The sequence below is a fragment of the Sturnira hondurensis genome, unplaced genomic scaffold, assembly GCF_014824575.4.
Source record: "Sturnira hondurensis isolate 20B ecotype Veracruz unplaced genomic scaffold, ASM1482457v3 Scaffold0021555, whole genome shotgun sequence".
In the NCBI taxonomy this organism is placed as follows: Eukaryota; Metazoa; Chordata; class Mammalia; order Chiroptera; family Phyllostomidae; genus Sturnira; species Sturnira hondurensis.
Genome location: NW_028094186.1, coordinates 2274828 through 2302701, shown reverse-complemented (window position 1 = coordinate 2302701; position 27874 = coordinate 2274828). Strand labels below are relative to the sequence as shown.

The 27874-nt window shown below is 50.6% G+C and overlaps 1 protein-coding gene across 2 annotated transcripts; it reads left to right on the top strand.

The window, feature by feature from the left end:
- Window positions 1-727: 727 nt before the first annotated feature.
- On the top strand, window positions 728-27874 carry NCMAP (non-compact myelin associated protein). 2 transcript variants are annotated; one of them, XM_037032945.1, is made up of 5 exons: window positions 728-777; window positions 20540-20628; window positions 22071-22155; window positions 26193-26291; window positions 26734-27874. In XM_037032945.1, the coding sequence occupies exons 2-5, from the start codon at window positions 20547-20549 to the stop codon at window positions 26873-26875; spliced, it is 408 nt and encodes a 135-aa protein (XP_036888840.1). In that variant the 5' UTR covers window positions 728-777; window positions 20540-20546; the 3' UTR covers window positions 26876-27874. The 2 variants fall into 2 exon arrangements, with proteins under 2 accessions (XP_036888840.1, XP_036888839.1); XM_037032944.1 differs by lacking the exon at window positions 728-777 and adding an exon at window positions 12136-12292.

Genomic DNA, 27874 nt, shown 5'->3' with positions numbered 1-27874 from the left:
ACTTTCTCAGTTCTCGGCAGCTCTGGAGGCCCCTGGTTCTGTCGCTACCTGCGGTGTGATTTTGGACACCTCGCCTCTGCTTTCTGGGCCTCGGTGTCTCTGCACGTGAGAGGAGAGGGATCAGAATTTCCGCTTCCCGTAAATACTGATTGAGGGCCTTATTGCGGCCCCAGGAGTGTTCTGGGCTCCGGGAGCACGGAGGTAAACCAGTCTGGTGGAGGCGAGAGGTCCTGGATTCTACAGAGTTTTTGACACTCTGCAGCCGTCAAGCCTCCTGTGTGACGCCGTGATCGTCTGAACCCCAACATGCCCCTAAGCATTTCAACCAGATTAGCACAATCCCGCCGTGAAGACACCTACACAAATCCCGCTCAGGTCCGGCCTGGCGTGTTTTTAAGGCCCTTTCTTCTCGCTTTGCCCTCCGAGTGGTCGGAGCTGGAAGAGGTGGTCTGGGGGCTCAGACGCCTGGCGGTGCCACAGCCGGAATCCCCCAGGGACCCTGGCCTGGGAGATGCGCGAAGTCACCGCGGGGAGGCGCTGCCATTCGGATGTGCCCCTGGCCCGCCGCCCCCCCGCCCGCCCCCCGTGGGCCCCCGGGCTGGGGGCCGGGATCACCTGCACGGGGCGGGGCGGGGCGGGGCGGGGCGGGGCGGGGCAGGGCAGGCCGGGGGCGGGGTCCTTAGGCTTTTAGAACCCGCGCCGCACCCCTGGCACCAGCCAGAGACTGAGCAGCAGCCTGGCGCGTGGAACCCACCGGAGCGGGACTCACCGGAGCAGGTAACAGGAGCGGGGTGCCGACCCAGGCGTGGGAGGCTCGCGGTCCACCTGCCGGCTTGGCTTGCGGACCCGCGATCCCTTTCCCCTCCGTGGAGGGAGCGCCTGGGGTCTGCGTGCGGAGGCGGCCGGCGCGGGCCGTGGGAGCAAGGCGGGTCATCTCCGCTTGGCGATGGCGAGGGGCACGTCAAGGTGTCCAGAGCGCGAAGCAGCCTCGGCCCGGAGAGTCGCCTGAGCACCAGCCCGCGTTCGGGGGTCGGGGTTCCAGACCTCCAGGAGGCGGTTAATTTCCCTGTCCCACCTCCCGGGGAAAAAGGTGCTGAGCGGGCCCGCCGGGAAGCAGGAGGGATTTCGGACCCCTCGGGACCTGTGCTCATTTCGCCTGTAAAATGGGCATCTCGTTGGCGTCTGGACCCGGGGTCTTGAGCCAAGCGCCAGCCATCCCGCTCCGCTCCCGCCGCGGAAAGATCAGCGATTCGGGAGAGGAAAACCCACACCCGGGGGGGGGGACCCCCTGGGCTCTAGTTCGGAGCAGCAAGTTCAGTAGACACAGTGGGAGCAGCTTCGAGGCGGGGTTTGCGGGGACGCTCCCCGGACCAGTGGCTCCCGAGGAAAGACGCGGGGTGGGGCTCCGGGTCCCGGGTCCGCGGCCTCCGCAGGTGAGCGGAGGAGATGGGTGCGTCAAACGCCAGGGCCGATTTTAAAGGACCAAGGAAGCCTTCTAGTCGAGGGAATCCCTGCTTCATCACGTCCCCCCGCCCCCCACCACCACCCCGATCTAACTTTGCCTTGGGCAGGACCTTCCATTTCTTTATAGTTCAGTTGGATGTGCTCCTTAAGTGGAGCGATTTCTCCGGCAGACTGAGTCAGGTAATCCGTTCAAAGTGCTTCCTTAGTACTTTATGTGGTAGGTACTCAAAAAATATAAACCGTCATTTCCTCTAGACTATATCTTTTTTGAGGGCAGGGACCAATGTCTTTTTGATTTACCATCAGCAGGTGCCTGGCCTGCCGCGCACGTCTCACTGCATGTTTGTTGGATAAATGGGCGATGAGTGAGTATGCAGTCTGTGCTTGGCACACGGTATCCACAAAGTGAATACAGAGATGGCCAGATGCTAGCGGGTGGACATGGATACAGGAGCAGCGTCTAGGTGGGTGGTCCAGTGTAGACATGAGTCCCGGGGCCGCTGTGGGGGAGGAAGAAACTTTCTTCTCCCCTGGAGGTTCCATGGGCCAGTCTGCTAATCAAATAGACATGAAACAGATTAGCGAGAGAAAATAACCAAATCTAATACGTACATATGTATGGGAATCCCACCTACGTGAGCGAGTCCCAGAGGGTCATCGCTGATGAAAAGAAGAGCAGACGTTTAGTAAGTAACTTTGTCCGGCCCTATCAACAGGTCAAAAGAGGTTATCGCTGATGATCTACTGTTCTGGGCAAGCCTCCTAATTCTTCCAGGTAGTTGGGTAGAGGGCAGACCTTTGCTCTTGAGCCCACAGCTAAGGTTGCCTTTGGCTCAGAACTGCACAAGTGGCACAGCCTGAGAGGACTCGTTCTGGACTCCCAGCCCACTCTCTTACGGGATGGGAGGGGCAACATGGTAGCTAGAGCACCGGCTAGCGAGGGCACACAAAATCTGGGGTCCTAGCCCCAGCAGCCACATGGGAGGAGGGAAGGAGCTGGAACTCCAGGCAGGTCAGGTACCTCTCTCATGTCCTCTAAGCGTCCCCCCCAAGGTTACAGGGTAAGGAGACAGGGGAGAGGTGCCAAGAGCCAGTGAAAAACCATGGGTACCTGACAGAGCCAGGGGGTGGAAAGGGACTCCCAGGACCACTGCGTGGGGGTGAGGCGTTCCTCACCTTGTCCCTGCTGGTCGCCATGTGACTGGCTGTGAGGTGGCTGAAGGGGGCAGTGTGGTGCCAAGCAAGCCATCCGCCTGGTATGTGCCATGAGCCAGGCACACAGTGAGCTGGGCTACAGGGACCTGCTGGTCTCGAGGTGGCAGGGATCTGCGATTCCAGACCCACAGCCCTGGGGAGGGCCCTGCACTCTGTGTCACACCGCTGTGGACTGTGGTCACTCCTGTCGCAGGCTGGAAGGGAGCTGTGTCCCTGAGGTGGAGCCACACCAAGCAAAGTCAGGGGCCTTTAGGTTCTCTGACTCCTGGCAGGCAGCCTGTAGGGTTTTCATCTCCCTGGAGAGAGAAGCAGAGGCCTGAGGGCAAGCAGCAGAGAGACCTGGGGAACATCTCAACAGGCAACAGGGGCACTGTGCCCTTCAGAACAGCCAAGCGTGAAGCTTCTGCTTATAACACTTTCAGAATTGCTTATAATTTGCCCTTGACACAGGGGACCCCGAGACCCCCAGGGTCCGAGAGGGGGAAAGCAGTGCCCACCCTGATCCCCCCATTGCTCCTGGGACAAAGGGTCAGAGAATGTTAGTGCTACCGAGACTCTTCACAATAATAGAGGGCACCCTCCATTTAAAGGTGGGGTAGTGGGGGTCCGGAGAGCAGGAGGCATGCTCAGGCCTGAAGAGTTAGGGGAGACCCCAAGTTTCCTAAGTCCCAGTGCTTGTGTCTCCACAGTGGGCTGTGACGAGCTTTGGGGACTGAAGACGCAATAACCCTTCTATTTTCCAATCTGCCAATATCGTGGGAAGGAACGTTTTAGAAAACGGTGAAATGGATTTTAAGCTGCCCAATAAACCCTTTTAATTTAAGGGGGGAAAAATCCCCTCAGGTATGGTGAAAATAAAGACCAAAAATTACCTAGGCTTATTTTTTAGAGCTATGTTTGATAGTGAAGAAGAATAATTCAAAATAGGAACTTCCCTCGTCTCGGCAGACGTCTGCTAGCCAGAGGGGCCTGTGTTAAGGCGCATGCTTCGCAGGCTGCCGACCAACCAGGGCCTCTGGAGGCAACCTGGGAGCATCGGGGTGTTTGTTTCTCCTGGACAAATTTCAAGCCCCACGAATGTTGCTCCTATCGGCTGCCCCGTCTCCATCCATCCGCCTTCTGATTCGGGTGGCATCCTGGCCCCTGGCATCCCGCTCTTTGCTTTGGGCTCTGGCAGGACGTCTCCCTCTTTGTTTTCTCGCAAATGAATATCTTATCGGACAGATAGATCTTAGGTAGGCAGGAGGAGACAGGAAGAGAGGAAGGGGAACTGAGCAAAGGCAAGAGCTGGCCTTCAGCCCCCCAAGGATTCCTGAGCGGGACTGTGTGTAGGTGAAGCTGAGGGGGTAGAGCCAGAGTGTGGTATGGAGCTGCAACTTCTGTGGTTTGCAACTGCTGGGCTGGTGGCTGCAGTTTGGCCCAAGGACAAGGGTGTGCCAATCTCTAAGACAGAGAGACCTGTTCTTCAGCCAGATACCAGTGCTGTTTGGAGGGCCCTTCTGCCTGGGTGGGACACTCCTGACCTGTTGAGGCCCTCGGTGGGGCTGCCAGGTCCTACAATACCTGCTGGGGTCCTCGAGGGGCTGGAGGAGCTGGTGTTAGAAGCAACGCATGTGGATGCATGGGTGTGAGCAAGCCTTTCTCCAGGGCAGCACCGGGCAGAAGTGCCAGCAGTGAGATTGGGGCAAAGAGCAGGGACCTAAGGCCTCTGCTTTTCGGCGGTGGGGTTTTGCTCAAGCTACATCACTTCTCTGAGCCTCGGGCTCCTAGTTTATTAGAGACAATAGTATCCGCGGCAGTCACTTCATAAATATTAGCTTCCCTTCTCCTTTAGAGAAACTTGTGTCTTGGGACCTGTTGAGCCCACTTTTAGGGTCATTGGCTTCAGAATTTGTAAACCCCACCACAGTTCACTCATCATTCATTCACTCCACTTCTTCAGGGCTAACCCCTGCCCTTGATCTGTGTGGGGAATGGAGACAGCTCTTCTCCCCACTGTCTGGTTTCTCCCAGCACCCCCCCCGTTTCCCCCCACCCCACCCCAAGCACAGGATGGCCTCGCTTTGAAGCTTCCATCTGTTCCTCCACCCAAGGAGATCTCTTCAGTCGTTTGTGCAATGAAAAGCAGCTCTGTAACTTGGCCCCCAACTGCTGCAGCCAGTCTCCCAACCCTCCCCCAGGTTCCCTGAGGTTTTAGCCTGCAGGTCACCCAGGGAAATAAGCGGTTAACTCCCATCTGCCGAGAGAGCTTGCCCGGAGCCCACACAGCGCTGGATGCTGTACATGCCGCCGCCCCTTTCCCACCCACAGCATCCCGGCAAGTGCGGAGTGTGTCACTCCCTCCTCCGGAGACCTAAGCAACCAGTGTTGGTGGTCCCGGGGGTGCACATGGACTCCCCAGGGTCCTGCGCAGTTTTGCCTTCACAGGCCCCTTCCTCAAAAAAAATTTTTTACAATTATATTAACGACCAAATTGGTATATTAAAACTTTCTTCAGCCTAAAAGTTTTTCTTTTTTTTTCTCATTTTGAAAGGAGTGGAAGCATTTCTGTGGGTCCCTAAATCTGTCGTGGGCCCTGGGCACTGTGCCTCCTGTGCCCAGTGGGGACATGGGGCCTGCAGTGAAGGAGGGATGGCTGGGATTCCAGCCCACGCCCACTGCCGGGGAAGTTCTGACCGACCTCCTCACTGCGCTGCCTTTTGCAATTAAAAAAAAAAGACAAAGAAAGAACTGGGGGGAAGGGACTGGTGGTACTAATAGTTCTCGGGGGGGGGGGGGGGATGGAACCTGATGTGTTTGTCTGCCAGGTCCCCCCCCCCTTGACTCCCGCCACAGACCTTAAGGGGAAGGGTAACTGGCTTGCCCCAAGGTCAAAGGGGATTCTTTTATCTTTTAAAAGCAGCCCCCAGTTCCTACCTAATCCCTGGTAGCAACATCGCTGGTAATAACAATAATAATTAATAATAATAAACATTTTCGAGAGCTCTCAGTGTGCCAGGCATTGGGCGGGTCGCTTGGCATGCATGGTCTCCCGAAGGCCTCTGTCACCCTCTGGGTAGATAGATAATCTGATCACCTCTGTTGCAGATGAAGAAACTGAGGCTTGGAAAGTCTAAGTGAGCCCTGGCCAAGTAGCTCAGTTGGTTAAAGCATCGTCCCGATGCTCCAGGGGTTCAGTCCTGGGTCAGAGCACATACAAGAAAGAACCAATGAACACATAAATAAGTGGAACAACCAACTGATGTTTCTCTCTCTCTCTAAATCGATAATTTTTTTAAAAAGAAAGACGTAAGGAGCTGGACAAGTAGCAGTGCCAGGATTGGGACCTCAGTCTGTTAGTTTGTTGTTACAGTGTAACCTCCACGAGGGCAAGGTTTGTTTCCCGTTGTCTTCTGGTCACCCAGCACAACACCTTGTACATACAAGCTCTCAGTGTGGAATATTTGGCTGACCCCAGAGTCTGAACTCGTAACCTTCTTCACTGCCCTGCCCCTCAGGGAAACTTACCTAGTGCAGGGGCTGCCCCCGGAGTGCAGCAGAGGGACCTGCAGCCCCGGGGGGTGTCTGGGCAGCTCAGAGCCCCGATGAAGTGGGGAATTGATCAAGAGGCAAAGGCTCAGGCCCCCACTCTTCCAACAAGGTCCCTGAACCCCAGACCCACCCCACCTGTGGGATCCCACTGAAGGTGCCTATCTCCTACCAAGGCTGCTTCTCCCTGCCCCCCCTGGGGCTCAAAGATGCAGGAAGCAGGTGGCCCAGGGTGTCTACAGGGCCCTCTGCCCTGGGGCTCACCGTTTCCTCTCCTTTTATGCCTCTGGCGCTTCCGCAGCAGACATCACCACAGGTAGATGGTGCACCTGGGGGAACCTGAGCTCACCTGCCAGATAGACACCTGAGTTGTACCAGTACTCTAAAAGCAAGGCAATAAATCAAGCTGCCTATGCCATCTGGCACGGAATTATGGGACCAGATGGACCCAGACTGCAAAGTAAAGCATGACAATTCTCTATAAGGAGATAAGGGGAGAATCATAAAATAATGCAAGAATAAGAAGTCATAGGAGGATTAGAAATAAACATATCTATCTTCCAAAAAAAGTCATAGGAGAGAACTAAGCGGAAACGTTAGCTGTGAGAGATACCACATTTAAAATAAAAGACAGTAGATGGCATCAATGTTGGAGTGAAGGCAGTTGAAGCATTAACTAGCAAAGGGGCCAATCAGGTTGAGAACTCCCCGGAGGGGCTCTCCCCGGGACACACTGCAGGAGAGCTCCTGGAATGGGAGATACTGTGCAACCTGCTTCCCAATGCTGGGAAGCCCTGGTGGGTTTAGAAGATAAGAAGTTGCTCATTCTGCCTAGAGTCAGGGAGAGGAGGAGAAGACAGGTGCTGGTAGGTAAGACTGAGAAGTCCGTGAAAGACCTGGGTTGCCAGGACAAAGAGTCTGTAGCCAGTCAGAAGCGACCAATGGTATTGGAATGATAGAGAGGCACGGTGCAGAAAGCCATGGTCTTGGCAGCTCTGATTCTAATTCCTTCTCCAACAAGTGGGTCCCCAAGAAGAAGGCTGGTGGCTTCTGTTCCTTCCCAGTAGCACATCCCAGCCCCATGATGGAGTAAAAACCCACTATCCCCAATCTACTAAGCATTTGTTAGACAGTTGCATGCTGGGGTCATAAGGCCCTGTGGAAGTAAGTCTACCATTCGTAAATTCCTGCCCTATTCTGGAAATTCCAGTATTTCTACATTCACTCCATAGCTTCCACGTCTCTTGGACTCTTCATGAGCCAAAAATCCTTTGCTTTGCTATCACTATTATCCTGGTGATTGACTAGAAAATTCTGGTCCAGCCCTGGCTGGTGGGGCTCAGTGGGTTGAGCACCAACCTGTGAATGGAAAGGCCACCGGTTCAGTTCCCAGTCAGAGCACATGTCTGGGCGGTGGGCCAGGTCCTTAGTTGGGGGCCAGGCAACTGATCAATCGATGTGTTTCTCACACGTCTTGTCTCTGTCTCTCTCCCTTCCACTCTCTTTAAAGATTTTATTCACTTTTAGAAAGAAAAAATCATTATGGTCCAAATCCAAGTAATGTAAAAGCCCAAAGGAGAGTGTGACTTTCCCCTGGAGTTGCATGGAGCTGAGTGAGGGGAGCCAGAGCCCCGAAAGTTAAGCTCGAGGCCACCCTCGAGCATTTACTTAAGTAAATCCCTTTCATGCAGCCTGTGTGCATTCATTCATTCATTCACTCACTCACTCAGCCCAGGCTGAGTGTGCCAATGTGGCCATGACTGAGGCAGAGAGCTACTAGAACAGAAGAGAGACATATCTGCTAACCACAGCACTTGCATGGGCTAAGAGCTGTCTCAGGTACCTGTGGGAGGCTGTGAAGATTCTCAGAACAGACTGACCTACTTGAGATTGGTCGGGAGGCTTTGGGCAGGTCTTGGAGGAAAGGGGAACGAGCATTCTTGATGCACACTGTGCTGGGGGTTGGTGTGCCTTGCCAAGTGCCTTGTGCACACAAACCCTTACACGTGCCTGGTCTACACAGTAAGGCTAAGTGGTGGGCACTTTTTATTAACCACTATTATCTCATTTAATTGTGCAACAAGGAACAAGACGAGAATCACAAAGCCCAGTTTACAGAGGAGGAAATGGGCTCCGAGAGGTTAAGGCACGAGCCCAAGGTGACTTAACTAAACCTGAACTCAAGGCGAGGTCTAACTCGAAACCCATGCCTGTTTCCCCTTTCACCACCTCCAGTGCACAGGGAAGGGACATTTCAGGAGAGAGGACAACACCATCAGGGGGAACTCTATAGTTCCAAAGAGCCAAGGTGTTGGTGGCAGCGAGGGGTGGGGGGGGCGGGTGCCAAGATGGGATGGGAGAGAGGTGTGAAGGGCTTTGAATGCCGGGCCAAGGTGGGGAGCAAACTTGATTCTCTCTGCAAACAGAATGGGCCAAGGGTTCCACGACTCCCAGCCCACACTGGAATCTCTCCTCCCAGGTCTCTCTACTGTGAAAGCATGTCACCTAATGTCCCCGTCCCTCAAGGCAGGGCTGGGCCGGGAACACGGGTCTCCTCACTCCCCGCCAGCGCTCACTCCCCTCCCAGCTTCCTCCTTGTCACGGCCTCCCTTTCAGGCTGTGATGTTTGCTCAGAACCTGGGCAGAGAGCACAGAAATATTTATTTATGTCACTGCCAGCCCTGCCTCCTGGAGGCCCCCAAGGGTTACCTCACAGAGAAGTTCAGTTACATAACCCTGGGTTGACACGGCAGGAAGGAGAAGGAAATAGATTATAAGTATTTTTTTTTCTCCGTCTTGAACACATCTTGAAACTGCAAGGGCTGACGTTTTCCTCTCTTCCTCCTCCTCCCTTGCCTGTTGACCAGGGGTCTCCAGGAATATCAGTGGCTCTAGATCAGTCACTGATTTTAGCCTTAATTCTGCTAAGGTTGGGGGTCTGGGGTGATCTTCCTAGAAGTGGAGAGGGGAGCGAAATGAAATCTATTAAAGGGCTGTTTTGTGCCAAACACTCAGCCAGGGGCTTTATAATCATTATCACCTTTTACCTAAACACCGATTCCATAGAGGAGGTACCCCTTTTTCCCCCCATCTTTATCTTATAGGAAAGGAATGGAGGCCCAGAAAGTAACTTTCCAAAGGGCTCCCAGCAGAGCCAGGTCAGTCTGGCTCTGACACTCTTGAGTTTTCGGGCATCTCATGCAGAATTCATAACCTACTGATTCTCGAAAGAACAAGGCCTGCCAGCTTCTCCCTTTGGGGGAAGTTCCCAATTCATCCCAATACATCCCTGAAATTAATCTCCATCCCGGCCTTCCTGGTCCCATCCCCTCGCCAAATCTTACACTTCCCTTCCTGCATGTGCTCATCCCCACCTCCTGGCCCCCCGTCTTCGCTCCCACTGCTTCTTCCAGCTAGAACATTGCTGCCCCCTTCCTCCCCTTACAAAATCCCGGCAACATATTAATAAAAATGCTCATTCGTTGAGCAGAAGCTGTGAAGTGGAGGGGTTAAAAGCACAGTCTATGAGCCCCTGGCCCGGCTGCTCAGTGGGTTGGAGCGTAGTCCCGATTCACTAGCGTAGCAGGTTTGGTCCCCCATCAGGGCACATGCAAGAACCAACCAGTGGGCGCACAAATAAGGTGACAACAAATTAATGTTTCTCTCTCTCTCTCTCAAATCAATTTGTAAAAAAGAATGGGCAAACAATATATATTTTAAAAAGCATGAACTCTGGGGCATTCTGCCTGTGTCCCCCCCAGTTCTACCCCTTTTGCTGTGTTACCTCAGGCAACTTCCTTAGCCTTTCTGGACCTCAGTTTCCTCTCCTGTAAGATGGAGATAGTGACACCCTCCTCCTAGAGTTGCTATGGAATAACATGACTTGTGAAAAAAATGAAATAGAAACTATACAAGTAAAACATTTCTGTAAAGTGTTTAGAAATGTGCTTGGCACACACTGCTCATTCAATGTGTATTCCTACTGTCACGCCCTCCGTACACGGAGCAGACGCTAAGTCCAAGTCCCCGGGTTCACACCCCGTCCCGGTGACCTTGGACAAATCACTTAACTTTTCTGGGCCCCGGTTCCCCCGTGTAACTATTTTAAACTGTAATAAGCTTTTGAGGGTGGATAAGACAATCAAGAAACAGAAAGTACTTAGCAGAGGGCTTGGTATGGAGAACCAAGTAAATATGACTTATTAATGGATTCCTGGGATTCAGACCAGGCCTCTCTGACCCCGGAGCCCGAGAGTTTAGTGACCACAGGTGCCACTCAAGGCAGCCTGCCCTCTTCCTCTGTCCCCCGCCCAGCACCCTCTCCCTCTCTGAGCTCCCCGGCACTCATGGCCTGTCTCGTGGTGCATCATCTTCATGGCCTGTCTTAGTGGCACATCTTCATTGCAGCCGCAGCCGTGGGAAGGCCCACGCCAGCTGCAGGTCAGCCAGCGATCACTGAACAAGCACTGCTCCATCATTCCGTCAGTCGTTATTTCATCCAGCAGCTACGTGCTCGGACTTAGAGCGTGCCCAGCAGTGTTCGAGGCACTGGGGGTTCCAAAGGCGAATACAAATTGTCACAGCCCCTGCGCTCACGGGGCTCAGAGTCTGGCGTGGGACGCGGCCACTTGTCAAAGAGAAGATGCTACGACCAACTAGTGGTGAGAGAGGGCCCGGCGCTGTCAACGTGCTTGGCATAGGCATTTCAAGTAACACTTGGGTTAAAGCATCATTAAGTGTCTGCAGGTGAGGAACGAGAGCTCGGGCATGGGCAAAGGCCCTGTGGCTGGGATAGGAGAGACCGGCAGGGCTCAGCTCAGACAGGGTTGCGACCGGAGGAGCCCACAGGACTAAAACGTGTGAGCACTTTTTGACCGTCCTAAGTTTTATGTTGGAGGTAGACTTGAGTCCCCCACCAAATGTTTCAATATCTTTTAAAATTGAGGTGGGGAGAACAACTTTTAGGTGGGAGAGGTGTTTCAATATTTTTCTCACATCAGAAAAAATAAAATGTTTAGAGTCTGAAAATGTATTACGGTGGGAAGGGCCCACCAAAATCCACCCTGATGTGGCCCTGACCAACCGTTCGTGCAAAGATATTTATTGGGCGAGGGGCTGTTTGTCAGTCCTTATTTGGTCCTTACACCCTCATCCAGGGGAAACATCTGCCTCTTTTTCTTCTCAAGGGAAATGAGGCTCGTGGAGGGTAAATAACTTGCCCACGACAGTGAGTTTAGAGGTGACAGGACTTGAACTCAGTTTCACGCGACTCCAAACCCTTGTCTTCACTGCACCACACTATTTGTGCGTTCAACATTTTATTTTAGTCCTCACAGCATTAGGGTGGGGCAGCCCTTCCCATTTTAAAGCCAAGGAAACTGAGGCCTGGAGAAAAGAAGAAAGTACCCAGCTCACAGGCGCTCGGCTAATCAATGAAGGAGTTGGGGAACGAGCCCCCTCCTCCTGAACCTTCTCTGCTGCCCCACTGCTCTGTCCACAGCCTTTCCTGCCCGCCCCCACTGTCTCCACCATCCCCCCTCACTGTGGCCACCCTCACCACTGCCACCCTACCCCTTTTTGTCTGCTCTGGTCTGTAAAACATCTGCACCCCGCTTCAAAACAAAGCCGGTGCTGGTACTGCCGCCCAAGAGGGAGGGGAGAAAAGAGGCAGTGGGCCAAAGCAAGAGTGAAGGTTGAAACGAAACCTTGGGTCCCCCAGACAAATGCCCCTCTGTATCTCGGGGCCTGTTGTGACTGGCCACAGGCCAGCCCTCACCGCGGAGGCTTGAACTGCTGGGATAGTTTCCCCACCTCCTGCCCTCTGCAGCCCAGTGCTTGCCAGGCCCCAGCTTGGGCAGGAAAGGGGAAGGGTGTTCCTTCTGGAATGGAGGGTGTGGGAGGCAGGCAGGCCTTGGGGAGGCTGAGGGGCCACGTCCTGAACGAAACCGGGAGTCTGGGAGAGTCCCGAGATGCAAGGAGCATGAGAGGGAGATCCCTGGGCCCCAGCTGTGCCTTTTGCAGGAGAGCAACCTCAAGTCCAGAGAGAAGAAGGGACTTGCCCAAGGTCACACAGCAAGTAGCAGAGGTAAGACTCAAACCCAGGACTCCTAACTTCCAGCCCAGGTCCTTGCCTCCTGCGTCAGGCCTCTCTGTGGGGGTTTTGGGGGTGACCCTGTTAAATTGGGAAGGAGATGAGCTTCATAGACGAGGGCATTAAGACTCAAAGGGAGAAGGTCACGTGTTAAGATTAGAGAGCAGTAAGCTTCTTAGAATTTCATATTCAGGTGCAGACACTCCAAACAGAGTTTACATCCTTCACTTACTAATTACAAACACTTTGGTATTAGCCAAGCCCTTGGAAAACACGGACAGAGAGTCAAAGAATCAAAAGGGAGACCACTGGAAGGTCGGCGTTAGGAAGAAAGTCAGATTATTGCCGTTTGTAAGAGGACCCTGGCCTTGGTTCTTAGGAATAATGACAAGGATCTAGCCAAGGGCACAGGGGGCCAGGCACCTGGTTCCAAGGAGGTTGCTGGCACTCGTTGCTGTCTTTTCTACCCCGCACTCTCACCCAGTGTTTTTCCCAGAAGTTTACAGTTGACTCATTCACAGTGTGTAAAACTCAATTACATTTACGTGATCTTGCTTTAAAAGGTGGTAATTAGATGTAACACAGGAAATTAGAAGTAATCAAGTCTGTGCTTTTTAGAAATTTAGCGCGGCTTCATCGGCAGGGTGACTGGAAGAAAGCAAAGCTAAGACAGGTCACACAGGGCCGGCTGGGATCTCACTCACCAGCTGGGCTTCCTTCAGGTTTGGTTTTGGTTCTTGCTGTTGTTACTGACCTTGTCTTGAGTAATGAATCAGAGAGGAGTTCTCCAAAACTCACCAAATGAAACTACTTCTCTCTGTGTGCCCCTGGAGGGCCTGGCTGGGCCTCGGTTTCCCCATTTGTAAGGAGACTGAGCTCAGTAGCTTTCAGACAGGGTTCTCAGAGTCCTATGATGACAAGGGGGTGCCTCCTCGGGCCACCACAGAGGGTGTCAGGAGTGGTGAGAAAGGAATTGTGGGGGATGGAGCTTAGTTTTTTGTTTGTTGGTTGGTTTGTTTTTTTATCATAAATTAGTCCCCCAAACACTCCAACAGAAACCTAGATCTTTCAGTCTGGATAAAACATGAGCACATCTACCAGTTTCTTTTTTTCTTGGCTGACGGAATCCCCCTGCACCCCCCTCCTCCCCGCAGTGGGCTTGGTCTCCCCCGGGTTGCTGCAGGGAGATGGCCCTGGGTACCCCCTCATTCCTGGATCCCGCTTGATTCTCTTGCTCGGTTTGCTCCTCCGCTCTGGGGGGGCCTGCCCTCCAGGGCAGCCATTTTCAACCCTTTCCATCTCACGGCACGCACAGGCCAAACACTGGAATTCTGCTGCACACCAAAAAATATTTTATATTTTTGCTGATCTGACTAAACAATAGGTATAATTTTGATTCATTCATTCACACCAGGCGGCTGTTGTTGTGTTGGCTGTTGTCGTTTGTCTGTCTGACCCTCTATGGGAAAAGAGGTCAGTGTGCCGACTAAATAGTTAGGACATGCATGTTTTCAACTTTTTTCCCCTGCAGACACAGACTTTATTTAGGGACTGTGGTGGGTAAAGAGAGGAGGTAAGACGGGAGGATACATGGAGCAGGGGCTTCTCAACTTGCTTTGCAATTCAGTGCACCTTGCTGGGGGTTAGGATGAGTGAGAGCAGCTGTAGGAGCGAGAGGAGGGGAAAGGGGTAGGTCACTGAATGGACACTTTCCTTGGGGAAGGAAGCCAGGACAAGGGTGTGGGGACTGGGGCCGGAGAGGGAAGTCACCCATCATATACTGAGACTCAGCCAAGGTCACTGCCTGATGCCAGCTTCCCCAGCTCCCACTAGCCATACCAGCTCCTGGCCCAGATGCCTGCCCGGCTCCCTCCCTCAACTTCCTGAGGAGAGGAGGGGACCGAAGATGGGGGATGATGGCACCTTCTGCCTCTGGGTCCCTTGCCTAGGAAAATTGGTCACTCAGCCTGTCCTGAAGTCCCAGCCAGAGTCAAGACATCAGGAAGCCAGGGTGCAGGCAGGGGAACAATTGTGCCCTTCATCACCCCTCCTGACACTCTGCCCCTTCCCAGCTCCTCACATGAGGTTGCAACTCTTGGCTGGATCCTTGTGTATCTCACCCTCCTTCCCGCTCCGCTCCCCACTCCTTTGCCTAACTTGGCCATCCTGCCAGGGGGGAGAGCGAAAGGATTGCTGCAGTCCCAGGTGTGAGTACCCGTAAGTACCCACCTGCCTATGGCCTTGCCCAGGGGAGACCCCTGTGGCCACGTGGAAAACAACCCTGCCGCTTTGCCCAAAGGAGCTCCCCGGAGTAGGACTCGGCCCCCACCTGCTTGGCCAGCACCGTGCCCTGCTCCGGGGTAACAGGAATATCCTGCTGCTTGGACAGCTCCCTCAGTGCGGCCAGGTCGTCTGCATGTCCAGTTCACAAACGACCAGCACAGCCTTGGCATTGGGCAAAACTCCTGGGTCTCCCCTTGCCACTTCTTGAGGATGCTGTCCAGTGTTTCTGGTCAGGTAATGTCGAAGCAGATGAGCACAGTGGCTGAGTCAGTGCAGGCCAGGGGCCGGATGGTATCCCAGTGAGAGGAACCTGAAGTGTCCCTCGTGTTGAGCTCTGTGCAGCACTTGCTCGTCCATCTCCGACTTTGCCGTGTAGTTTTCACAGTGGGGACATAACTCCCCAGGTAGGCAGGCGTCCTTTGTGAACCCTGCAGCAGCCTACCGCTCTCTGGCGTCCCCACCCCTACGACCTTGCAAGGGCCGCTCTGCCCCTCCGTGGTCCTGGTCACGTCCCTGTTCCTCTGGCTCTTGCCCAGTCCCCCTCCGGGGCCTCACTGCCAACACCCACGTGTCACTGTGGTGCTGAGTCATGGGGGCAGGGGCAGGGGAGCGGGAGTCGGGGAGGCAACCCCTCTGCCCTGCCTCCAGCTCCTTCAAAATTCTTTCGTCAACGGGTGTGCTGCCGTGCACCAGTTGAAAATCGCTCTTCTAGGAGCTTCCCGGGCAGAGGTGCATGGAAAGGGGTGGAGCGGATTTTTAAAAAATCCTTGCATGCCCCAAAATATCGTTGTTATGCTCTTTCACTCAGTATTTGGCTTGGCTTGCGGTGCACGTCTAGGCTGGAAATTCTTTTCCCTCGGAATTTTGGAGGGTTTTCTCAGAGCTTCTAGCGCTGCTGCTGTGAAATGCAGTGCCGTTCTGATTTCATCTGATTGTCGGTCCTTTGTGTCTAACCTCAAAAAAAATTCTATGGGCGTGTGTGGAGTATTCGCTTTAGGTCCTGTGCGCTGAGAAGTCGTGATAATGGGACCTATTGTGGGTCTTTTAATTCGTTGTTCTGGGGACTCAGAGGGACCTCTCATTCTGAAAATCCATAACCTTCATTTCTGGGAAATTTTCAGGTATTATTTTTTGCTTGATAATCTCCTCCCCTTGATTTTCTCTGCTTACACTTCCGGAATTCTTATTAGGATGTTGGACCTCCCAGAGTATTCTGTTTTCACCTACTGTCTCTCTCTCTTTTTTTAAATCTTTTTTGTTCTACTTTATGAGACATTTTCTCAGCTGTATTCCAACACTTCTTTTGAATTTCGTATGATTTCTTTTGTCCGTTTTTAATTTCATAGAACCCTTTCTTATTCTCAGAATGCTCTTTTCTTAGGGCATCCTGTTCTTGTTTTATGTGTGTATTATCCTATCTACCTGAGGGTGTTGGAGTTTTCTTCTGTTCTTTTTGCCTTAAAGAGGCAAAAAGAGGCAATCTATTTGCCTTAAAGGACCCTGTCTATTCATTTTTGTTTGCTCTCTCTTTATTGTGTTTGAGGCTTTTATTCCCAAAGGTCTGTTGACCCTAAAAATCTCTTTGCAAAAAAAAAAAAAAAAAAAGCTCATGGGAAGCTCTGGGGGTTGCCAATCAGCCAACCTCCTATTGGCTGATTGGCAGGAACCTGCTCATTTCATTGGAGAATCCTCTAATGTCAATCAGTATCCATAGGTCTGTTGCCTTTGGCTGGTCAGCCTCCCCAGAGCCTCATTTCTAGACGCCTGCTTGGCAGTTGGCATTCCGGCAGCCCAGGGGGGTAAGAAGACAGGGAGCCCCACGATGCAGGGTTTTTAGACTTTCCTTTGACCTCATTTTCAGCCACAGATTAACCATCACCTGGGGATCTTGACAAAAAGCAGGTTCTTATCCAGCGGGTCTGAATGGAGCCCAGATTCTGCATTCCTGATGAGGTCCTCAGAGTTGCATTGCAGCTGATCCACCGGCCAGGGTCTAGAGCATCGCTGACTATTAGCACTTGAAATGTGGCTAGTGCAATTGGGACATTGAGCTTTTAATGTTATTTAACTTTCATTAACTTTCCTTTAAATGTAAATGGCCACCTGTGGCTGTGTCTTTGGCTGTGCCGGTCTACCTCTTGATTTACTCAGCGCAGAGGCTGAACTTACCATTATTAATTTCCCCAGTCGGCAGGTTTGGGCCTTGGCCGTTTCCAGGCTGTGGAGTCATGCTCAGCCATCAGCTCCTCCAGCTTTCGAAACTGGACCGGACTCTTTCCAGCACGGTTGTCTTCTGTCCTCTGCTTTGGCCTCGTGGGTTTACACACCATGATTCCTTTCCTATAGCTTGTGAGGGGTTCCAGGAGGAAGCAGAGGGGGACACCTGTGTTCCACCTGCTATGTTTAAGCGTATGTCCCTCCTGTATTTTTTTAAAAGAAAAAGACAGATCCTAAACTTTATTTCTCCCAGAATGAGGTAAAACTGAATTTATCCTTTTTACCTGTCATTTTCCTATGGGCCAGGAGAACCATCCTAAGTCCCTCTGGAGCCAGAAGGCTGCAGGAGGAGGTCAAAGGCCGTGGCTCCCTGGGGAGGGCCAAGCATGGCTAACCCAGGCAGTGTGGTCTCTCTATTCTGTAAAGGATTAACAGGCTCATGGAGGGGCCACGCAGCTGAATGGCATCCTTGCACACTAGAAGGGGGCAGGAAGGGGACTTACCAGAGTAAAGGCCTTCTAAGCCCTTACCAGAGGGGTGTTACTGGATGAAACCGGGTCCAATTACTCAGTAGTTGCTAGCCAAAGGACAACTCGGAGAAGATTTTACGAGGAGGAACGTACATTATTGAGAGCTGGCAGGCAAGGACACGTGTGGGGGGTGTGGGAGGGTTGCTTCCCAGAGCGGCTGTCCCCAAACAAAGGATCGGATTCATCGTCGTTCAGGAAAATGATGTATACACATCAAGGTGAGCTTCATCATTACTTATAGAGGTAGGGACACTACTTCCAATGAGCAGTTAGCAACATGCCTGTATGTACTTCCCATGTTCAAAAACGTTGGAAAGTCTCCGCCCCTGAGAGGAGGCTTTAGTATTGCAGTGCGGGTGTAATGAGAGTGGTTCATGAGGAGGTAGTGGAGAATCCTCCAAGCCACTTCGGCCAGTCTCAGCTGGTTTGAGCCAGATCAGCCCCCTGGTCCTGCAAAGCATCCTGGGCTGATCCCTGGGGAAAAAAACAAAAACCAAACCCAGAAAACAAAACAGTTCCAGCAATTGTCAATGTCAGGGATGGCGTAGGTATAAAAGAAAGCTCAACTCGTTAAGTATCAGCCTTTCTGTTAAACTCTTAGCAAATTACATGAAATGATTCCACAAATAACATCTGGGGTGATCTAAGTGGGTTCACAGGTTAATCTAAGCAAAGTTATGAATTTTAAATAAAAGCTAGTCTGTGCTAGGTTACTGTAAGCCTGTGTGTGTGTGTATATATATGTAAGTTAGGTTACATTGGCAGCAAGGAGATTTGCAAAGGAAAAAGTGAGAATGGTTACCAGTTAACTGGGCAAATAAATCCCACAGATGGGACAGAATCCTGGCTGGCAAGGGCTGGGGTGCGGTGGTCCTTCAGGACAGAGCCAACTACAGATGTATCTGAAGTTAGGTTGGAGGTAGGGTAACCGAATATGGGTCTGGCTGCACGCTGCTTCAAAAGCCAATACCGAGAAGACAGATGCTATTGTAAAGGGGTTATTCAGGTGCCGGCCACCGGGAAGATGGCGGACTCTTGTTTCAGTGCCCATCTCAACATCTCAGAGCAGGCTGAGGTTTTTCTAGGAAAGGAGAGGGTGGGCAGAACAAAGAGATCAAGGAACAGGGTTGTGAAGTTCTCTACGTGCAGATAAGCACAGTCCATTCCGATAAGGCAAGTGAGGGTCTGCGTGCATCGTCCTGGTTCAGTCATCCCGGTCCATTGCTAAAGGTCATCAAATCTCCCAGAGCAGGGATGCCTGAAGGTCAGAGTCTGTATCTTGTGAAGTTAATTCCTAGGATTCTTATACAAACATGCTGTTTATTGGCAAGCTATGTACTGGCCAGAGTCAGCATTTACAAAAACAATGTCAGAGTTGTGAGGTGGCTTGTAGTTCCCCACGGTTACAGCGGGGCTGGGGCTCGCTTGGCAGGGAGGGAGTCGGGTCTGTCCAGTGACTCTTGCGCCCACTTCCCACAGCCCTGCTCCAGCTGGCCCAGTGTCTCCAGGACTCTTTCTCTGCTCCCTGTCACACACTCCCTCCTGCTGTGTGCTGGTGCCTGCCACTGCCTGGGTTCGTCTGATCCACGCAGTACACTGCATCACTACTGGCCTATGGGCTGGGTCTGTTCAGGCAGGGCTCAGGAGACAAGAGTGGATTGAGAAGACTAACCCCAGGGTCAGACCAATAGAGTCTAACTGCTATATATTAGGCTGATTGATGGCCCCCCAAGGGAGGAATGATGCCTCCTAGCTCTGCTATACCTTAGCTCTGAAACTTTGGGCGAGCTGCCTAACCTCTCTGAGCCTCAGTTCCGTCATCTGGAAAACAGAGATAATATATGTGAGAAAACACACATGAAAAACCTAGCATGGGATCTGCATGTAGTAAGCACTTGATGAATGGCAGCTGTTGTGTTTGTGGTTGTCATCATCACCGTACTCATTACTGCTTGTCTATCCACAGACGTAAATGCAGCCCAGGCGTTGTCCTTCTCGTCGAGACTTTCTTGGGTAGAAAGGATAGGAAACTGTCGAGAGACAGGCCTGTAGCTGTACTCCAGTAGTTCTTAACCAGAGGTGATTTGCCTCCCAGAAGACACTGGGAAATGTCTGGAGACACTTTTGTCACAAATGGTGGCGGGGGCTGCTGGCATCTAGTGGGTACAGGCCAGGGATGCTGCTAAACACCCTGCAATGCACAGGTCAAGACCCAAAACAGTCAGTGGTGCCGTGCATGAGGAACCCTGCCGTCTCAAAGTCTGTTGGACCCCTCAGGCTCCAAATATAAAACAGAGGGAAGGAATAGTGAGCAGAGTCCTGGCCCAGCAGGGCGGCCGACCTTCGGAGGGTCCCAAGAATACTGCTTACCTCCTGGGAGGCTTGGCCTGGGGGCAGATGGAGTGGGGGAGATGATGTGGAACCCAATAGAAACAGAAAGCGGAGTGTGGGAGGTGGCCATTCAGGATCCAGGCAGACTTGGGTTGCCACGTACCCGACAGAGTGTTTGGGGGTTTGCGCTGCCGCGGCCACACCAAACCCTGTGTGGCGTTCTCCTCAGTTTGTTCCAGTCTCAGGTGCCTCCCAGGAAGCCTTCCTGCCTTCCAGAATGAATCATGCATGCTAACTAACTTCCCTCTCCTCACGCCCTCCGAGGAGTTGGTTTTGGAAGACACTGGTTCTTAAGCCATGACTGCCTGTTGCATGCAATAGAAGCACAGGTTGAAAAGCCCTTAGAGATCATCTTCTACCAGAGATTAGAAGATTAGAGATTACCTCTACCAGTGGTAAAGGCCTGCTAGTGTTGGGGGGCAGACGTCCTGGGTTAAATTCCACTGGGTAAACTTGGGGATCCACATCATTTTAGGGGGCTTCAGTTTCATCAGTCAAATGGCAACAATAATAACCTTCCTACACAGTTTCTAGAAGATCAATTCAGACATTCTTTCTGCGTGAACCTTCGTCAGGAGGAGTTTAATAACTATTGTTGAATGAATTTGAACTGCTTTGAAAGTGAAGTCTTTCCCAACGTCGGACACTATTTTTAATTCCCCACAGCACACAGTAAAGGGCCCTGTATTTAGCTGCTGCCAAGAGAAACCAAAGGCTTCAATATTCTCCAGTCAACCAGATAACGACAAAAAGCAGCACCACACAGGGGTTACAGAGCTGACTCTGATTTGAAACAAAATTTCGTCTTCATTCTTAACAGGATCAAGATGACCACAGCCGCCCCCACAGGGACAACCCCCTTCTTCTCACTGAATGTGACCACCAACGAAGAAGATTCTCTGTATAAAAGTAAGTGGCACTTCCTTTTGGCTTGGCAGAGGGCGGAGGGATGGACAGGTGTCATGGTCAGCTCCTAGTGCAGAATACCTAGTGAGTATTATTATTATTTCTATTTTCTATTCGGGACGTTCAGAGTCTAGCGGGCAGTGGAAACTTGAATCTTTTGTAAGATGTCCCTAACCGGTCCCATGAAAGTATAGCTACTTCCATACTGTTTTTGCAAGGCCAAAACATCCTATCAGTTCACAGAGAAGTAAATGAATGTCAGTGGGATGAGTTATCACCAGGAACAGGGGTCCCTGAGAGGGCGAATCTGAAGGCCAACTGATTGTGTTAGGGGAAGTCTGGACCGTTTCAGTCATTTCCGTTGACCCGGTATATACTTCTGCAAATGGACTAGGCCTCCCGACACGTGTGGAGGGTCCCCAGTGATGAACAGTTCCAGGCTTGGTGCCGGCAGGAGCTGGCTTAAGGGCAGGTGTTTCCCTTCCACGAAAGCCCAAAAGGGTTACCCTCGGGACAGCATCCCGTGCATCAGCCTGCTTCTTGCTGGGTGTGGAGACCTGCAGAGACTTCCTGAGGTGTGTCTCAAAGCACTTCTGAAGGGAATTACAGGGTGGGCAGAGTCGCCGTCAGCAAGGTAGGAGTGATTCCGTGCTTATTTCACCAAAAGTAATGGTTCTCAACTGGGCAGCTTTGCCCACCCAGATAGGGTTCCCAGATTTAGTAACTACAAACACGGGACACCCAGTTGGTGTAGACTTGAAGACAAGCAATATTTTTTGTTTTACTATAAGGGTGAGCCATGTAATATTTGAGACATACTAAAAAATTATTCATTGCCAGAAATACTTACTTAAACGGGTAGCCTATATTTTATCAGGCAATTCTACCACCGGGGGGCATTTGACAATGTCTGGAGATACTTCTGGTTGTCACCACTTAGTGAGGGAGGGGAGATAAATGCTATCAGCCTTTGGGGAGAAGAGGCTAGGGACCCTGCGGGACATTCTGCCATGCACAGGACAGTGTCCACAGCAGGGAATGGCCTGGCCGAGTTTGGAGAGCCCCGAACTAAAGTGTCATCACTGGGTTCCCCACCCCCTCCTCTTGTCCTTCCTCCTCTGAATATTGCACATAACTTTTAAGTAAACCTTTTATAAAAGCTTTACCAATATATATTGGTATTGCTCAGCTAAGGCCGAGTTTTGGCAGGTGGTGTGCTGGGGGCACGGCTCCCCAGGCCCCACCGTGAGCAGGGGTGCATGTCTAGAGGCGCTCTAGGTGTGACTTTGCCTTGGGGTCCACAGTGCATCTCGGCATTATCTCTTTCTCCCCTTGACCCAGTGGGGATGTCAGGTGGCACCGGATGGGTCCCCGTCCTCGTCTCTAAATGCTCCTCTGCATTTCAGCTTGTGCGTTTCCCATCTGCACCCCTGTCCTCCCCGTAGGTTCTGGAGCCATCGTCGCTGGTGTTGTGGTGGTTGTCATCCTCCTCCTCACCATGGTTCTGTTCTTGCTGAAGAGGTACAACAGGTATGAGGTGTTCTTGGCTTTGGAACAGTCTGGGCCCTTCGGTGATGCCAGAATGAGTGGGAACTGACACTTGTGGATGCCTGTCTTGTGCCCCTCCGTGTGAATGAGGTCGTCATCCAGTGCTCAAGCCTTCGTGAGTCCTTTTTGGACACCTGTTCCACTGTGGAAACTTCATAGTGACCAAATATTTTTGTACTAGGAGAAATACTTTTAAATATAATGATGATCACTTTTCAGCCTTTTGGCTAAGATCAAGCGTAAATACAATGATGATAATGACAATGATGAAAGGCCTTGAGCACCGTGGCAAATGCCTTTACGTAACATACAGGTAATAGAGGAGTGTTTCAATCCTCTCTTCTTGGGGGGTCCTCTGCCAGGTTGCGATCAGTGAGCCACGTGGATATTGGAGGGGACAGATTCTCAAAGGCACGTATACATGACTCCACGTTCTGGGGCCAAATAAGAGGAAATAAAACAATATAACATGATTGTAAAAAGAACAAATTTTGTATTATTACCTCTAGTCACAACTTTGGTGGAAGGTAATTATTCTCAGGGAAGAAACCAAAATTAAAAAGTTGCCTGTGCAGTAGTTTTTAAATGATTAGTTTTTAAAATCAGTACTTGTTCATGGAAACAGCTTGGCTAAAAATCTGTCACAGAATTTTGAGACCCATTAAAACAAAGTTTAATGAGAAAAAAAAATAAAATAAAAGACTGTAAGTACAACCACATCATGGAAGGCCCAAAAGCCATTTTTAAAAAGATACTGTAGAAACATATTTATTTGTGAGGAAAGCTGTTTGTCAAAGTTTAAGAACCGTCAGTATGCACAGTGAATCACACTCCTGGGCTGCAGACACTCACATCCACGGAGGACTTGAGTGAGACAAAGGTGTCGGCCAGCCGTGTGTCCGGATGGGGTCACTAGTTAGTCGGTTGTTGGCTTCCAGGGGGAGGGCCTGTGCATCCTTATTTTGGAGGACTAGTAAACACGCATTGCTTTTACAATAAAGTGAATATGACTTACGATGGTAGATGACCTATATTCATTTCCTGCTATGCGCCAGGCATGGTTTTAAGTTGCTTACATGCATTAACTCATTTACACCTCACAACAACCCCACAAGGTGGGTACTGCTGTTGTCGCCAATTTTTAGATATGAAACGGGCACAGGAAGATTAAGTGACATAATCAAGGTTGCTCAGCCCTGATTGCCAGAGTTGGATCTCAAGCACAGTCCATCTGGTTTCAAAGAAAATCCTCCCGCCACTGCGTGTAATACAAGAATAATAATACATAATAATAATAACATTTAATAAATTATTTTTTAAAATCTTTAGGGTGTTACCATTTGAGTCTGTCCCAAGCCAGGAAGTGTCATCAACCCTGGCCCCGCGGCTGCCCTTCATTCCTTCCTATAGACGCTGGAGCTCTGAGCCCATTTTCTGCCCTGCAATGTGGTTGGAGACTCCACTCAACCCTCTTTACAGTGATGTTTGGTCTGTCAATACTAGGCAAGTCATTTAACCTCTCAGGACTGATGTGCTCACCTTTCACACGCAAGGGTTGGGAAGTGTGATCATTGCAGCACGGTTACATGGGAGACTGTTCTTGTTCTTAGTGTTATCGAGGGGAAAGCGGCATGCTATCTGCAACTCACTCCCAAATGTTCATGATTTTAAACAAATTAATTCTGGATGTGTACCTGCATGTGTGTGAATGGGGAGAGAGAGAGAGAAAGAAAGCAACTATGGCAAATTGTTAACAATCAGTGAACTGTTTGGTGAAGGGTATTCAGGTCCTAATTGTAGTATTTGTGCAACTTTCCCGAGGATTTGATTGGTCAACAAGATGAAATGTCACAATAAACTTAGCAAGCGTAATGAGGCTGCAAAATTTAACTCACACTACCCAAAATGTAATATCTCTGTTTTGTCTTTTTTTTAAATTTTCTTTCTTTTTTATTGATTATGCTATTATAGTTATTCCAGTTTTTCCCACTTTGCCTCCCTCTACCCAGCACAGCCCACTCCCTCAGGCAATCCCCACAGTAATTCATGTCCACGGGCCATGTGTATAAGCTCTTTGGCTACTCCGTTTCCTCTACTATACTTTATACACCACAGCTATTCTGTAACTACCTATTTGTACTTAATCCTCTTACCTCTTCACCCATCCCCCCATACCACCTTCCCATCTGGCAACCATCAAAATGCTCTCTGTCTCTGTTCTTCTTGTTTGCTTAGTTTTTTAGATTCAGTTGTTGTTAATATGTATTTATTGCCATTTTATTATTCATAGTTTTGATCTTCTTAAATAAGTCCCTATAACATTTCATATAATAATGGTTTGGTGATGAAGAACGCCTTTAGTTTTTTCTTGTCTGGGAAGCTCTTTATCTGCCATTCGATTCTAAATGATAGCTTTGCTGGGTAGAGCAACCTTGGCTGTAGGTCCTTGCTTTTCATGACTTTGAATAATTCTTGCCAATGCCTTCTAGCCTGCAAAGTTTCTTTTGAGAAATCAGCTGACAGTCCTATGGTGATGCCCCTGTAGGTAACTAACTGCTTTTCTCTTGCTGCTTTTGAGATTCTTTATCTTTAAACTGGCATTTTATTTATGATGTGTCTTGGAGTGGGCTTCTTTGCATCCATCTTATTTGGGACTCTCTGTGCTTCCTGGACTTCCAGGTTCATTTCCTTCACCAAATTAGGGAAGTTTTTTTTTTTCATTATTTATTTCAAATAGATTTCCAATTACTGCACTTTCTCTTCTCCTTCTGGCACCCCTATGAGGCAAATGTTGGAATGCTTGAAGTTGTCCCAGAGGCTACTTACTCTATCCCCATTTTCTTTGGATTCTTTTCTTCATCTCATTGTTCTGATTTGTTGTTTTCTGCTACCTTATGTTTCCAAATCATTGATTTGATTCTAAGCTTTCTCCACTCTATTGTTGTTTCCATGTAAATTGTTCTTTATTTCCGTTAGTGGATCCTTTGTTTCTGACTAGATCATTTTTATGTTGCTAAGGTCCTCACTAAGTTTCTGGAGGATCCTTATAACCAGTGTTGGAAACTGCATCTGAGAGATTGCTTATCTCATTTCACTTAGCCCTTTTTCTGGAGTCTTGATTTGTTCTTTCATTTGGGCCATGTGTTTTTGTCTGCTCATTTTGGCAGCCTCCCTGTGTTCATTGCTGTGTATTAGGTAGAGCTGCTAGGACTCCATGTCTTGGTAGTGTGGCCTGATGTAGTAGGTATCCCACAGGGTCCAGTGGCACAGGCTCCCCTATTATCCAAGCTGAGTACTTGAGGTGTACCCTCAGTAGGCTAAGTACACCCTCCTCTTGTAGTTGAGCCTTGATTTCTGTGGGGAGGTCAGTAGGAGGGATTTACCCAAGCCATTCAGCTTCGAGGACTGGCTGTGACCACTGACCACCAACCTCCACCCTCTGTGGAGAATCAGCTGTGCAGGCTCAGGATGGTGGTCCTCTGACATGGTCTGTAGTTGCCCGCCTGTTATACAGACTCTGGGATTTCCCTAGTGGTGCAGTCCAAGGTCAGCCCCCACCTGTGTTTTCCCCAGGGCCACCCTGAATGAGCTATAAAGCAGTCTGAGATGTCTGCCTCTTGTGCTGGGCTTGGAGATTCCCAGGCAAAGCCAAGCTGTGAACCTAGGCTGGCTTCTGCTAGTGCCATCCCTGGGTCCACTTAGTAAGAGGTACCTGGGCTACGGGGGTCTCTGAGGCCAGCTGTTGCTTATTTGATAGGATTTAGGAAGTTGTGAAACATGAGCCAAGACCAGCTATTCATATGGAAAAGCCACTGTTAACCGTTTGGGTGGACCAGTAAGTCGGGTGGGACAGTCTCAGGGGATCTCCAGGATGGGGCAAACCGCGGTAGCCAGGTTGATAAGAGTCTCTGATATAGTTCCAGCTTGCTGGTTTGCAGGACTTGTGGCTCTGTGGGGGAAGGGTTCAGAAAGGGACCATGGCCTCTGCCCACCCTTCTGAGAGAAAACTGTCCCCCCAGCTCTCGCCATGATGCCGGAAACTTCGGTTCCTCCCCGTATGCCACTGGTGCCCAGCAAGGTGCTACCCCGGGGATGGAGCTCAAAGAGATGGATCCTGAGTAAGTCCGTGCATGTGTTCTTCAAGGGGAACTGCTTTGAACTCCAGAAGTTTTTTCTACTGACTTAATCTCTGCTGGTTTTTGCAGCCAGAAGTTGTGGGGACCTATCTTCCTGGCACTGGAACCCTGGGGTGGGGGCCTGGGGTGGGGCTGGGACTCCTTGCTCCCGAGATATCCCTCCCAAATTTTTATCCGACACGTTACTGATTTATTAAAAGAAAAAAATTAAATACACATCTAATATAAATTAAACAAAAAAAATAGAAGGGTCAGACTAGCTAATGTCTAAGATCCCTTCCAGTTGTGAAATTCTGTGCTTGGCAATTAAGTGACCTGATTTATGATCATCTACATTAATTTTTTTGCCAGACCCCATTCCCAGAACCCATCCCCTGGGTTTACAAAGGGGGACACTCAACCATGGGTTTGTATCTCATTGCAGGAAAATGAGGGCAAAGCGGGAGCTGGAGCCCAAGGGCGCCAAGCCAGCTGCCTCTTCTGCCCAGGGCCCAAGGAGAGGCGGGGGCAAGCACTCTGCGTCTGTGACCTTCAGCCCTGTTGATGTCCAGATGAAGACTCGGTGATGGGCCCACCCTGGTGCTGTCGTGGCCACTGTCTGAAGAGCCTTCTGTAGTCCAGCCCTAGAAGCACATTTCTCCTCTGCCAGCCTCACTATGCGCTTCTTCCAGTCGGGTCCACAGGGCATGCCCTGCAAACCCTGCTGCTTCAGGAGACCCCAACCCCATCCTGCCCCCCGCCCCCCAAGAGTGTCACAACTGGGTCACATCAGAGTAAGGGTCATATCTACAGCTTTGCAGAGCAACTATTCGATCCAGTAATCAGGGAAACTAACTAACCAGAATACCAGCTCGTTGACGTGTAATGTGTTCCGGTGCTAGATGACTGCTAAGTAGCTCGGGGTGATTGACTGGTCAGCAAAGTTTTCCCTCTTTCAAAAGGTTAAGGGTAAACCAGAATTCTTCTCCAAAGGTTTCTAGTCATATCGGGAGGAAGAGGGGGACTTTGAAGAAAACAGTCTCCAAGACAAAAGCTCATTAACCCTGGATCATCCGATTTCTGGGCTCCTCTGGATTTGGGTTCTGAACAATCCTCACTCTCCAGTTAACATGTTATCTTGGAGGCAAAGCCACTTTGGTAGCTCCTTCGAGCTTCCGTGATTGTAGCAAAAGGAGCCCCGTCTAAACCCACATGAGCTCTGCGGACTCCTGCTTCATTTCCCAACACCTAGGCCCAAAGAACTTGGACAAAGCCACATAGTCTCGAGCTCAAAACAGATAGATTTCCTAAATGTATTCTGCTTAAAAATTTTGTTTGCAATGTTCTAGCCCTAAAAATCAGACTCTTCTGCCCACAGTTGACTGGTCCTGGGATTTCTAGAATTCTTTTCTAATATCTGTTCTCTTGCTAAATGAAAGTTTGGAAACGGAGGAAGGAAAGGGAAGGCAGAGAGGCGAGGCAGGGGAGGAAAGCAAAGGGTGTTAGTGTTTTGTCTTAGCCAATGAAAGTTCAGGGTTCCTAAGTGCAAGTTAGTGCTACTCACTCATTACCACACTCTGCTCTCA